The 14408-nt window shown below is 34.4% G+C and overlaps 3 protein-coding genes across 4 annotated transcripts; 1 reads left to right on the forward strand and 2 right to left on the reverse strand.

Annotated features, from left to right (window-relative positions):
- Positions 1-96: 96 nt before the first annotated feature.
- Positions 97-2391, reverse strand: LOC110789351 (actin-depolymerizing factor 10). Its single transcript, XM_021994010.2, has 3 exons — positions 2152-2391; positions 1205-1470; positions 97-563 (listed from the first exon to the last, which is right to left on the reverse strand). Exons 1-3 carry the CDS (start codon positions 2152-2154, stop codon positions 413-415), a joined length of 420 nt encoding a protein of 139 aa, XP_021849702.1. The 5' UTR covers positions 2155-2391; the 3' UTR covers positions 97-412.
- A 5904-nt stretch (positions 2392-8295) lies between these two features.
- LOC110789337 (multiple C2 domain and transmembrane region protein 5) lies at positions 8296-12625 on the forward strand. Of its 2 annotated transcripts, none has more exons than XM_021993995.2 (3): positions 8296-8530; positions 9307-9453; positions 9554-12625. In XM_021993995.2, the coding sequence occupies exon 3, from the start codon at positions 9574-9576 to the stop codon at positions 12559-12561; it is 2988 nt and encodes a 995-aa protein (XP_021849687.1). In that variant the 5' UTR covers positions 8296-8530; positions 9307-9453; positions 9554-9573; the 3' UTR covers positions 12562-12625. The 2 variants fall into 2 exon arrangements, with proteins under 2 accessions (XP_021849687.1, XP_056693558.1); XM_056837580.1 differs by lacking the exon at positions 8296-8530 and adding an exon at positions 8583-8675.
- A 240-nt stretch (positions 12626-12865) lies between these two features.
- On the reverse strand, positions 12866-14159 carry LOC110789359 (putative ripening-related protein 1). The gene has a single exon (XM_021994022.2). It carries the CDS (start codon positions 13613-13615, stop codon positions 13067-13069), a length of 549 nt encoding a protein of 182 aa, XP_021849714.2. The 5' UTR covers positions 13616-14159; the 3' UTR covers positions 12866-13066.
- Positions 14160-14408: the final 249 nt, after the last annotated feature.

Here is a 14408-nt window from a genome sequence, read left to right on the forward strand (position 1 = left end):
AACTTGAAAATTTCCAACTTCACAAATTAGTTTTTGGCTTTTTGTTACTCATATTCTAAGTTAAACATTAGCCATCGGGGATGATAAAAATCAGAATTGAAGAAAAAGAATACTACTAAATTAAAAATTTGTTCTACATGTTTAATTTAAAACTCCGTTTTTTTCAACGGAAAACAATTTCAATAGAAAATGAAGGAACAATTAAAATGCTTAAATACAAATCAACAGTAGAATTAAAAGGTCAAAATCCTGAAAAGAAAAACATTGGAGAGAAACTACACAGTTAGTTGGTAGTTTTCCAATCTCCTCTGTATGTTTGAAGCAGGGGCATCGATCTACAGGAGCAGTAGGTTTATGAATTTGTATCGAGAACTCGAAAAATACTGCGCATATTCAGCATTGCAATCCTGATTTAGTTAACTCTCCCTTTGATAATGTCAAAAGTCATCTCACTTGGATCTGTAGCTTGCAATTCAACCTGAATACCATCCAACTCCCTCTTGAATCTGTCCTTTGAGCTTGCGTACAACATCTTACTCCTCACTCTTGACGTGTCCGGTGACCTACATCATCGTTAGGAAGGGTGACCAAAAAGTCAGAGCAACCAGAATTGACACTGCAACATGTTAGGAACCCGCGGTTTCGAAACCGTAACCTCTTGCTCAGGTTTCTAATAGGTTCTGGTCCCCATTCCAATATACAAGGCCCGAAATTGGAACCAAATAAAATTGCTACATAAGCCCAAAATACAAAAGAATTCAAGCTCATTTTTAGAAAATATAAATACAAATTTATTATTTAAGCCCAAACTATAAATCTATAATTTTTAAGAAATTGACAATAATATATGTAAATCTTTAAAATGACACCATACCCTGAACCGAAATCGGTGTCGGATCTCATTTTCAGAACCTGTTGCAACAGATTCCTTTTTAAGTTACGATATTCAGGAACCCTGTTACAAAAAAATTCGATTTTGTTTCCTGAAATTATGACAACATACCCTGTTGTGCTTACCCCTCATGATCATGTTATCATATATACACTCCTCGTTATGATAGATTGATTATAACACGAAAATGCATCGTAGTTTAATGTAGAAAAATCGGTCTTATGTTAGTTGTTTAACTAGTTGCATGTTATTAAAAAGAACAGAGGAAGTACATATGTCTAATTTAAGTAGGAGGGAATAAGAAATAGATACCATGCAATGAAGAAGATCTTGCTCTTTTGGCAATTGTCATTTGTTGTGAAATCATAATCATAAACAGCATAACGGCACTCGTTCTCAGGCAAAGAATTGGTGAAATCTTCATAAGTTTCATTTGGGTTCCCAATCTTCTCTACCATCACTTGTTGCATCTTCTCCTCTATCTTATACACTATAAACCGATGATTTCTTTTCGATTTCAACTCCAAAAACTTCAATTTGCATTCATCATCTACCGCCATTCCTGATTTTGCGTTCGCCTATATATTTTTGTAATTTTACAAACATTTCATCATCCAATCAAAACTCATAATCAACATTCCCCACATTAACATCTAAACTTTAAATTGACATATACATAGAAATAGGTCTTAAGGTAAATTAATTTTGTTTTTGCAATGGATGAGCCACATCCCTAAAATAAACATTGCAAATGGAAAGAAGGATTCGAACTTGTGACTTGTGAGCATTGTAAAATTAAAGTATTTAATTTATCCACATAATTCCTCATTACTTTGTTAGGAAATTTGACATGCACTTTTATCCGATCATCTATTTAAGTACGGATTATACCTTAATCACACACACAAGAATATCATTTTAACAATCAATATAGAAAGTGGAATTTTATAAGAGACTATAAAAACGTAAGACAAAGATGGTCCAAGTACCCCAACTTTGCCAATGGAAAAGAACACCCTTCCCGGTAATGTAAGGGACTTTTCCTATCTGTTTTTTTTTTTTTTTTTTTTTTGTAAATTGATCCACCTGGGTAATGTATAATATGGATGGTATTCGATACCATGTCTTAAATGCCACCCCAAGACTTTAATCAAATAAGCTAGGTTGTCATTAACAATTTTTTGCGTATATGTAAATGTAATAGAGGTATAGACAAGTTCGATACCAAGGTGCAAAAGGAGCAAAGTAAGAGCATTTACCATGTTGAAAACCGAGCGACGACGAACGGCAACCCCCTAACAAAATTAAAGCAAAAGAAATGACGAGAATTAAGTTTTTTCTTGATGAATATGAGAAAAATACAATATGAGGAAAACCAAAGTTGAGTTTTTTTTTCAAGGTTTGGATGGAGGAGAGACTTTTAAGGCTGTAGGAAATGAGATTAGAAAAATGAAATATTTATTACAATGCTGTTTGTCTCAAGAAAATGTGCATGTTGTAACAATTATGCCTCTCACGTTCTTTTATATTTATCACCGATTTCCTCTCAAATTTTATTCCTTTAATCATTTTTGCCGTCGAATTTTAAAATACCCCAAAATAAAGGTGGTTCAGATTATTTTAGGGATCCTCTTTCTTTGACCTTTGCTTCTTTTGGTGGGTATGCATTATATACGTAAACGTACGTACTACCATATAGAGCTAAGGTATTAGTAGCTAAGGGTATCAAATCGGACAAACGTATCGGGTTTGGGTTGAAACGGGTTTATTCGGCTATCGGGACGGATTGGGTCAGGTTGAAAAAATAACAGGTCGATTTGGTTTGGGTTGGTAGACACGGGTTCATATCAGGTATGGGTATAATTGGCTCGGGCCGGGTCAGGTTGAAAGGGGGAAGCTTGTTGTATTTACTCAAAGTTTAGGAGGGTGAAAGATTGAATTCAAGGTGGAAATTGTTGTAATTAAGGTGAATCAAATCCTTAATGAAGGATTAATGTTTTTGGACTATAATTGAAAATCCAAAAAGAAGCCTCAAGTGTTGAGAGAATAAGAAAAGAATTGGGCTGAAAGATTCGGCCCATTCATGACCATCAGAATTCAGAAGCAAAGAGAAGGAATAAAGCATTTTAGCTTCTTCGATCTAGTGCGCATGCACGTCTTTGTAGCTCAATTCCCCAAACCTTTTGTTTCCTCGTGCGCCCGCACGGCCTTGCACATATTTTCTTTGTTTGGGCTACGTGACCTATTTTACTCCATACCTTTAGCTTATTCTTCTGTACTATATAAACTCAATTAAACATATTCTCTGATTTAATAGTGAGATAAACACAAAACACTAAAGAGTCAGAGAGAGAGAGAAAATAGATCTAAACTCATTCTCATTCCATTTCTACTTGTAATACCTCCTATAAATTGAAGTGATTAATACAAGATTAATCCCCCTCGCCAAAAGCGGATGTAGCTCATAGTGGATGAGTGAACCACTATAAATCTTTGTGTTCTTAATTTTTGCCTAACAAAACCTCAAATCAAAAAAATACGATCTTTATTAAATTAAACCGACATTAATTCATGAGAATTGCAATTACGAGAAACACCACATATATCAATTTAGAACTTTAGAATGTATATCCCAAAAAAGGAGTGTAAATGTGTAATCTCGACTCTTAATCTAACTTCATAGATAAAATCGTAGCATGTCGTATACTTCATTGAATCACGTTTGTAAATTGTTAATTGTGTTAGTACAAATATTTCATGACCAATTGTCGGGTTTTTTTCCTTCTCTTATTTTTCTTTATCAATGTTGGAAACTAATACATACAGAGTAGTAGAAGATAAAGCGGCTTTTAAACAAATCGATTGGTTAAACACTTATTTAAAACAAACGGTCAACGTATGATAATCACGTAAAAAATTTGTTTAGGTAGAAGCATGACTTTGTTAATTGATTTGGGTGACCATCATGGGCCCCATATGATGACATGGTTGCAAGAGCATGATGTGTCCACCTTAACTCGCAAGTCAGACTTTTTAATAAGATTATCTCATCTGATAGTTTAGAGTATACTAGACTTTGACAATTTCGAATTCGAGTTTAATCAGGTATGTGAAAAGCTCTTCCACAGTTGTTGATCTGCTCCCAAGATCTGAACTCAATATCTTGATTAAGTTAGAACAAATCTCTTACCATCTAATACACAGTATGTACTTGTTGGTTACTTTGAAATCCATATAAATAATCAATTATAACAAAAAAAAAAAAAAAAAAACAATTAGATAGTAGAAAAAAATAGTAGTCAGCATAGGATGATAACGACGTAGTATTACTATATTGAATATATCAAGAGCATTATTCATCCAACTTCCTATGTTTAACAATAAGTTAAATTTACGTGTATAGCATCATTAGGTTTAGTAGAATTTAGAGAGTATTTAAACAAAGTATGGACATCTTTCATTTTCAAGAGAGATGAAGTTGCATTGCTTAATTAGCTATTGTTGTGAAACAATTCAACACTCAACACCAAATCATCATCTAATACCACATCAATTATATTATACTACTCGTTAATTGGTTAAACTTAGGTAGTATTGGTGTTTCTTCAATACATCGTTAATTCGTCAGTAATATTTTCTCTCTAGTTAACTACGCTAGTCCATATGAGCGAGAAAATTTGTGTTTTATATTCGTACTAGTATTTTGAAGCCCGTGCGATGCACGGGTTTGTAATGAAAAGTACATATTCGTTAACTGGAGTTCCATCATCTTGGGTAGATTCAAAAAAATGGCGAAATCGACAATCCGTATCATCGCGAAATTATGAATTGGCCATTAAGATTACACCCATTTTTTTAATCAAACTACAAATGCAAATTAAATGAATAATTTACTCTCACACTTTATTTTGAAGCCCGTTACAATAATTATCTACTCAGAAATTAATAAGTCGTTCAAATCTAATATACATATATAAAGGAGGCATATTTGCTGAAATATTAGAGCGCCACGTAGGATTAGTAATGCTTTCGGCCAATGAAAAATAAGAATTCTAATTTATTTTTGAATTAAAAATATCCAAGTGCCACGTAGATAATTAAATGACACGTGGATATATTTAATTAGATGACACGTTGATAATTAGATAATTAGATGACACATAGATAATTAAATAATTAGATGACATGTGGATATATTTAAATGCAAACAAAAAAAACTTAGATCTAACCTAAAGTTTATCATTGATACATGCACATGATATAATGAATTTTATCAAATAATTGAAAACTACGTGAAAACTACTCCTATTGTGGGCTACTCCTATTAGATAAATTAATGTAGAATACAAATTGAGGTACTCCTACGGAGTATTAGATAAATTAATGTACGTAGAATGCAAATTGCAAACATGAATTGGAATTAAGGTACAATCGAGCTACGTGTAAGCTTTTTTGATTGAGTTACATAAAGCCAATCCTAATATGTAGAATGCAAATTGCAAACATGAATTGGAATTAAGGTAAAACACAAACAAGCAATCAATTGCCCACGAAGAAAACAATTTCATAAAAACTCCAAAAATATCATAAATTGAGAATTCTAATCAAATAATGAAGATAAATTAGATAAATTGAAAATTCTAATCGAATAATGATTCCAAGTTAAATACTAATACTAATGCACTACAACTCTTCAAGATATGAATCGGAAGTTCTAATCATATTCAAATTTATAATTGATTAAATCCTATAAATTGGTCGTATTGTTCAATTCATAACTCATACACAATCACATCTTTCACTTATAAGTTTGTCACATCTTTCACTTTTAAGTTTGGTTATCAATGGCGGCTACTTCTTTGATCCATGATTTAAATTACAGTTACTATTTGCACGAACTCCAATGCAATATTTACAAATTAACTTAATTATTACTGTGTAGTTGTTAATAGTTATTAATTGTCTTAAGAAAAAACCACAAAACGACACCATCCATTCACCGTAACGCAACCTCATAACATAAATACAAAACATTTACTAAAAAGAAAAAATAAAACGAAACCCGTGCATCGCACGGGCTTCAAAACTAGTGTAAACTAATCCATATAACTTTTTTCGATGGAGATAATCCATCCTATAATTTTGGATAGATAAATCTATCCTAACTACCATAATTACCTTTTTATTAAGATCTACCAACATATTAACAAAATCAAAAAATCTATCTAACTACCAGCATGCTAATTTCACGGCCAATCTTTTTTTAATTAATAAAAATATGAATAACCCTTATTTATTTAAGCTATATTTTTTTTGAAAATTGTTAGGTTGATGGTTAGATATGGGTATAAAGTCATATAATTTGTAATTGGAAAAAAAAAATTAGGTTTAATGCAAATAGAACTCTGTTACACTTAATCATAATTATCATAACTATTACAAATTTCTTTCGTGGTTGCACCCAAAAAGATTTATGTAAAAATTATTAAGGTAATTGAAATTACAATTACTACCTCCGTCCCGGAATACTTGACCTGTTTTCCTTATCGGACCGTCCCTTAATACTTGACCTGTTTCTAAAAATGGAAATATTCTAACAATATTATATTATTTCTCACTCCACCCATATTAACCCACCTACCCCCTACTCCATACAAAAAATAATTAAAAATTCAACCCCTACTCTCCCCCAACCCCACATCCCACTAACTACATTAAAATAATACCCCACTATCAACTACTACCTATTAAATTAAATAAGTCAATTCAAGTCTCTTAAACTCTGTGCCGGTCAAACCGGGTCGAGTATTCCGGGACGGAGGGAGTACCATTTATTATAATAACTACTACTCCGTATAATTTGTTGAATCGATCACCCTCCTTGAACCATCGACTTTTGCGCTGAAACATAGCAAAGAATTTATGTACGTGAGTTACTTAAGCTAGATGAAATCAAGAGCACAACAAAAACTAAAATACAAATATATCAATATCCAGTAGGCATACAAAATAGTATTAAATGAACACACATAAACGAATAGCAAGTTCTTAAGCCGATGGAGCATAAACAATTATGCTGTGTACAAAAAAAAATTACGTAGATTTTTTTGTGTTATACGTGAATTTTGGTGGATCCTGAAAAGAAGTTTATATGTATATATATACAAAAAGGGAGAAGAGAAGTAGGATAGATTTTAGTTGGAATCTATCTTTATCATATTAAGTGGTCAATCATGGAAAGACTCTAATATTATTTATTTAATTAATTAATAATTTAATTATATGTGATGACGTGGAAATCCTACGTGGACGCTCTAAATGCTTTTGAAAAAACTCCCATTTATATATATATTAGATTTGCTCTTCGTACTTCAACCTTTTATAGCTAAAACTAACTTTGTTTTAGAAATCATCTTTACTGACTAATTTATATGGTATTTTCGTAAAACCTCAAGTCTTATATGTGACCAGCCACACCATGCGTTCACACTTGTAAAATAAACCTAACGCATTTAAAGTACAACACTTTGGTTAACGAAATTTAAAAGTAACGCCAACATAGAAAACAAAGTAACGTTCGTCTATGCAAGGAACCTCCAACATGAAACTGCAATAAAACAAGAAAATTAACGACGAATACAAAGTATAAGTAACATCAGTATAGAAAGTCAGGTAACACCAGTTTATGCGTACAAGGAATTTTTAACATGAAATTGAAGAAACTGCAATAACTAAAAGTAATACTGGCATTAAAAAAATCAAGTAACACCAGTCTATACAAGGAAAATCGAACATGAAATTGAAGAACGTGCAATAATTAAAACAAGAAAGCTAACGGGAAATAGAATGTATAAGTAATATCAGCATAGAAAATCAAATAACATCAGTCTATATATAAGGAACCTCTAACATAAAATTGAAAAAACTGCAGTAAAACAAGAAAAGGAACCGCGAATACAATGTATAAGTAACACCAGCATAGAACGTCAAGTAACACCAATCGATAACCTTCTCCATATTAGTTGCGCACGAGGGAGTTGTACGTGTGCGTCACACCATCAAATTGATGGTGTGGCTGGTCACACGGGAGACACGCTGTTCTTAAAAATAAATAGCAAAATATAGTGTACAATAACATTAGTAAAAGAAAGTAACCATTAAAGGTTCAGTCGTTGAGACTATGTTAAAATTACAAACATATTCGTAATCTAGTTTTAACTTTTTATTTTCGCGTGAATTTCTTAAAAGCAAAAAATAAAATAGACTTTTTAATTTTATAATTGTCCGTCAGAAAATATATTTAAATTTTTAAAAATCTTAAACTTTTCAAAGAGTAACGTATCCAACGACTACAATATTTTTAATCAAAGAAGACCAAATTAATACCCTCTTTCTTTTCTTCCACACAAAAAACACAAACAACAAAGAACAAGTCTCCGACGACTCTGTTTTTCTCTCTCTAAAAACACATACATTTCTCACTCTCTCTTTCCTCCAAATTACGTGATTACCTTCTCTAACTTTCTTCTTCTCGTTCAGACGACTTCTTCAAACTCTCAATTTTTATTTATTTATTTTTGATGAATCAAGGAGTTTTTTGAGTTACAACTTCATCAAAGTGTCATATACAGAATACAGGTAAATTACATTCAGTTGTTTTGTATCATTATTATTATGTAAAACCTTAAATTCTGATCATGTTGTTTTCTTAACTATATAACTTTCCGGAATGTAACGTTCCTTGTTCAGATTGCAGGATCAACGTGACAATTAATTTGGGAAGGTTGGAGTAGTTATTTGATTTTATTGGTGTTTCCTGGCACATGTAACTTGAATTTTTGGAAAACAGAGGATTTATATTTTCGCTTTTTTGTTGCTATGAGTTTTAGTTTTGTGGGTATTTCAAATTGTACATGAATTATTCTCCACTTTTAGAATATGCCCATAAATTATGGATTGCTAGAAATTGATTCCAAAATATTCTAACTTTTTCAACTTCTCTCTTTTAACGGAAATGATTTGATGAAAAGGGACAGTTGATTTATATTTTTGATTTTTGAAAGCCTCTAATTGAATTATGACTTTTGAGTTGACTTGTGAAATTATGGATTGCAAAACTGATATGTCTGCATAATTTGATTTGGCAAATTAAGATGATTAGATCAAATTTGCAACTTGAAATGAAGTCAAGGGTATTTGTATAGTACCTATGCAACAGAATTGTAGAGCTTTGGGTCTAAAATTCAGACTTGGATATTTTGTGAAATGGCTAGACTCACGCCACAGGTGTCGAGAATCCGACAAGGGTACTTGTAGTCGGAAATCATTTCTGTTACCGATAGATAGTCTTTTGACACTTATAACAAGAGAAATTACTACCTTCTAATCTTATTATTACCTTTTAATGTGTGCAGGAAGAAGAATTCAAGGGTTTATTCTGTTTGTAACTATATCAATGCAACAGTAATTGAACTCGTATCTTCATGTACATTACTAATTGTTGAACTCTATTTCAAGCATCTTGAGGAGGAAAAGAGAATAATCTGATACAATTCTTTTTGGTAGGATATCTACTTTCATGTATATGATCGAATTTTATCTTGCATCAGTTTAATTGAGTTGAATGTCAGATACTAAAAACATTTCCTGTGTTGTTTTCAGGAAAAAAAAAGGTTGATATTATGAACAATAGTTATAAGTTAGGGGTAGAAGTGACAGCAGCACACGATCTTGTACCTAGAGACGGTGAAGGTTCATCGAGTGCCTATGTAGAGCTCAAGTTTGATGATCAGATATTTCGTACTAGCACCAAAGAAAAGGACCTAAACCCCTTTTGGAACGAAACCTTTTATTTCAACATATCGAATCCAAACAATCTTCCCAATCTTACCCTTGAAGCCTTTGTCTACAGCTACAATCAATCAACCAACTCTAAGGTTTTCCTTGGTAAAGTCTGCATCAATGGATCATCCTTTGTGACTCACTCAGAAGCTTCTGAATTTTATTTTCCTTTGGAGAAACGACATATTTTCTCTCGTGTTAAAGGAGAACTTGGCTTGAAAGTCTTTATCACTGATGATCCATCCATCAGACTATCCATGCCACCTCCTCCAATGGAATCAGATCATTTTCCATTTTCTGAAGGTGGAAATGAAATCCCAAGATCATCTTCTAGGGAAACAAAGTCAAACTCAAGGCACACTTTCTGGAATCTTCCGAAGCAGGACAACAACAACACCCAGAAGTCTCAGCCTCAAGTAACTCCAATTACTACTTCAGCTCCTAAATCTGAAACACAGGGTCCAAAAGTTAAGCAGGTAAATCCAGGTATTCCAGGACAGGCATTTGATTACAAGCTTAAAGAGACAAGCCCTATGCTTGGTGGTGGAAGAGTTGTTGGAGGCCGTGTATTACGTTCTAGTTACAAACCTGCTAGCACGTATGACCTTGTTGAACAGATGCTATTCCTTTTTGTTCGTGTGGTAAAAGCTCGTGAACTTCCCACCAAGGATCTTACAGGAAGCCTTGATCCATATGTAGAGGTTAAAGTTGGGAATTACAAAGGGGTTACCAGGTTTTTTGAGAAAAGGAAAGATCCTGAATGGAATGAAGTGTTTGCTTTCTCTAGGGACCGTCTTCAGGCATCTGTGTTGGAAGTTGTGGTGAAAGATAAGGATTTGGTGAAGGATGATTTTGTTGGGGTCATCCGACTTGATCTTCATGAAGTCCCCACTAGGGTTCAGCCTGATAGTCCGTTGGCTGCGCAATGGTATCGTCTTGAAGACAAGAAAGGGGATAGGAGTAATGATAATGGGGAACTGATGCTTGCTGTTTGGTATGGTACTCAAGCAGATGAGGCCTTTTCTGATGCTTGGCATTCTGATGCAATTACCCCTCCTGATATGTCAGCTTCAGCTACTACACATATGCGTTCCAAAGTCTACCATTCCCCTAGATTATGGTATCTTCGAGTTAATGTTATCGAGGCTCAAGACTTGATTACCTCAGATAAGGGTAGGTTTCCTGATTGTTATGTTAAGGCACAGCTTGGAGCACAAACTTTAAGGACAAAGCCTGTTCAAACCAAGATGGGAAACCCCTTTTGGAATGAGGATCTGATGTTTGTTGCTGCTGAGCCTTTTGATGAGCATTTGATCATCACTATTGAAGATCGATTAGGTCAGAGCAAAGAAGAGACCCTTGGCAAAGTCAGTATCCCATTAGCTGCTGTCCGTAAGCGTCCTGATGATAAGAACTTTCCTACTCAATGGATCAACCTTCAGAAACCGAGCTCTTCTGATGTCGAGGAAGAGGAGAAGAGAGTTAGGTTTGCTAGTAAGTTACATGCTCGTATAAGCCTTGATGGGGGTTACCATGTCCTTAATGAATCTACTTATTACAGCAGTGATCTCAGACCAAGTATGAAGCAACTATGGAAATCTTCAATTGGTGTTCTTGAACTTGGAATATTGAATGCTGAGGGACTCTTCCCAATGAAAAGTAGAGAAGGAAGGGGAACAGCAGATACCTTTTGTGTGGCAAAGTATTGTCAGAAATGGGTTCGTACACGAACAATCATCGACAGTCTTAGCCCCAAGTACAATGAGCAGTACACATGGGAAGTGTATGATCCTGCAACTGTCCTTACCATAGGTGTTTTTGACAATGGCCATCTTGTTGGAAACAAAGACACTAAAATCGGGAAAGTGAGAATTCGAATCTCCACACTTGAAGCAGGGCGTGTATATACTCACTCATATCCATTGCTAGTCCTCCACCCTTCTGGTTTGAAGAAGATGGGAGAGTTACATTTGGCAATTCGATTCTCTTGTACAAACATGAACAACATGATGTTTATGTACACGAAGCCGCTTCTCCCAAAAATGCATTACTCTAGACCTTTGTCTTTGATGCAGACTAACAATCTAAGGGTTCATGCTACTAATGTCCTAGCCTCGAGGCTTAGCAGAGCAGAACCCCCTTTGAAGAAGGAAGTGGTTGAGTATATGTGTGATGTGGATGCACATTTTTGGAGCATGAGAAGAAGCAAGGCTAACTTCTATCGCATAATCTCACTACTGCAAGGGTTGATTGCAATTGGGAAATGGTTCACAGATGTGTGTGCGTGGAAAAATCCGGTCACAACTGTCCTTGTTCATTTGCTTTATGTGATGTTGGTTTGTTTTCCCGAGCTCATTCTTCCTACAGTGTTCCTGTACATGTTTTTGATCGGACTGTGGAATTATCGGTATAGGCCAAGAAACCCTCCTCACATGGACACAAGGATCTCCTATGCTGATACTACAATCCCAGATGAGCTTGATGAAGAGTTTGACACCTTTCCTACATCGAGAGGCTCAGAGGTGGTTCGAAGAAGGTATGATAGACTCAGGAGCATAGGTGCCAAAGTGCAAACTGTGTTGGGTGATTTTGCCGCGCAGGGGGAAAGGGCTCAAGCACTGCTGAGTTGGCGAGACCCACGAGCCTCAGCCATATTTCTGACATTCTGTCTTATGGCTGCAATTGTTCTGTATGCTACTCCTTTCAATGTTATGGCTCTTCTTGGTGGTTTTTATACCATGAGGCATCCTAGGTTTCGCAGTAAGTATCCTGCAACACCCATGAATTTCTTTAGGAGATTACCAGCAAAAACAGATTGCTTGCTGTAAATAGTTTATCTTATAGTATATATATATATATATATATATATATATATATATATATATATATATATATATATAATATATATATATATATATATATAAATATATATATATAGGTCCTCTGAGTGAATAGTTTTCTGTATTTTGAGATGAGGCCCTCCCTTTTTGCTGCTTATTTATAGTTAAGGATTTTAGGTAATATACTGTAAAGTGTAAACAGTCTACACTTTAAAACTTAGTATTACATCATGTGTACTATATTTGTAAATATGTAATTTTATCTATGCCAATTTTAATTGCAATCATACAATTCGACAAACAGAATGCATGTCCTTTTATATTCATCATAACAGAAATACAGAATGCAGGTCTTTGAGTAGTTCATATGCATATGACTGCTTGTTTATTGCCATTGTTTCAGTACATGATTTACTTCCTTTATTCTACATCAGCTCATATAATGCTTGCTGTATAATCCAGCATTTAAATTGAAGTATAACATAATCTCATCTTAAGCATCAGCCCATGTAACACTAAGTTGGCCCCACTGACTCTGTGGTACCCCCAAAGCCTTCCAAACACCCTTAGATGCAGCAACAATATTATACCCACAGGGAGGGTGATAGCCTTCCCCTGCATCACACCCCTTTGTAGAATCACACTCATCAACCACCTTAGCCATCACAGTCTTCCCATTTCCACTTATCGCGATCATCTTCCCACACCGGGCCCCACTACTGTACCACCCTGTTGACAGTGCAACCACCGGTGAGTTGTCGGTGTGGTAAGTGTTATCACACTTTGAGTGGCTGTTCTTAAAGCTCCTAAGGCTGAGCGTTCCCGGTGTTTGGGGGGTTACTGAAGGGGAGCATTGGAAGGTGAAGTAGACAGTGTTTTGGACACAGCAGTTGGAAGTGCATTGCCCTGCTGGAGGGGCTGTGGCTCTGAAGTAGCCTGTTGTTCTGCAATTTTGGCCTTCAACTTGTACACTACTATAAATTATGAGTAACACTACAAATGAACACCATATGCTAAAATAATTATTCAACATTGTAGACATTTTATTTTTGGGAAAGATTTCGAGTTTTGGATGTTTTGAAGAAAGATACAAAAGCGGATATTTATACTTGTAAAGGAGGTGGTTTGCTGACTGATGTCATGATGTCTTTGTGTTTATCTACTTACTATTAATGGAAATTGAAGTCAAATTTGGAGGGCTGTTCATAAAATTCAACATGATATTCCTTGATAAAGTCATAAAGATATAATATAATGTTGGTTGACCATGAAATTAAAATGGGGGTTGTCAGTTGTGTTACTTCTGTATGGTGGGCCTGTTAGATTTTAATTAGTACGACAATTAGGAAATGAATTGGTTGTTGATAATTTTCTTTAAGTGTTGAGGGGTTTCAACTTTATCAATTGGAGTGTATGACTTATAGTTTTGAATGCTCTCTGTCTTTTGAAAAAATATTATCGGCCAATTGTTTGTTTACCTCAATTTCCCTTGTTTGATGGATTATTATAGGCTCTTTATTCATATGGAGTAGGTGTTAGGTTTGACCTGCAGTCGATCCGATATGCTGCCCAATGAGGCCCGACTCAAACTTGATCCAAGTATCCCACTCTAAACAAGATAGTAAGGGCATGTTCTTTTGAGCTAAACTGAACTATTCTCCTGAACTTAACTTAACTTAACTTAAGTTAACTAATCTTAACTAAATATTACTGAATTGAAATAAATACTCAATAAATAATAAATAATAAATAACAAATTAAAAATATTAATAATTAATAGTTAATAATTACCACAAATCCTAATAAAACTAACACAAATCCAATTCCACAAGACG

Source organism: Spinacia oleracea, chromosome 2, assembly GCF_020520425.1.
Source record: "Spinacia oleracea cultivar Varoflay chromosome 2, BTI_SOV_V1, whole genome shotgun sequence".
NCBI lineage: Eukaryota > Viridiplantae > Streptophyta > Magnoliopsida > Caryophyllales > Amaranthaceae > Spinacia > Spinacia oleracea.

What these genes read in the sequence shown, in the direction of transcription:
- LOC110789351 (XM_021994010.2), bottom strand. An exon ending in AAGATCTTCTTCATTGCATG is followed by an intron (nt 564 to 1,204) that starts GTATCTATTTCT and finishes ACGATGATGTAG; the next exon opens with GTCACCGGACACGTCAAGAG.
- LOC110789359 (XM_021994022.2), bottom strand. Translation starts at nt 13,615, where the DNA reads ATGTCTACAATGTTGAATAATTATTTTAGCATATGGTGTTCATTTGTA.
- LOC110789337 (XM_021993995.2), top strand. Translation starts at nt 9,574, where the DNA reads ATGAACAATAGTTATAAGTTAGGGGTAGAAGTGACAGCAGCACACGAT.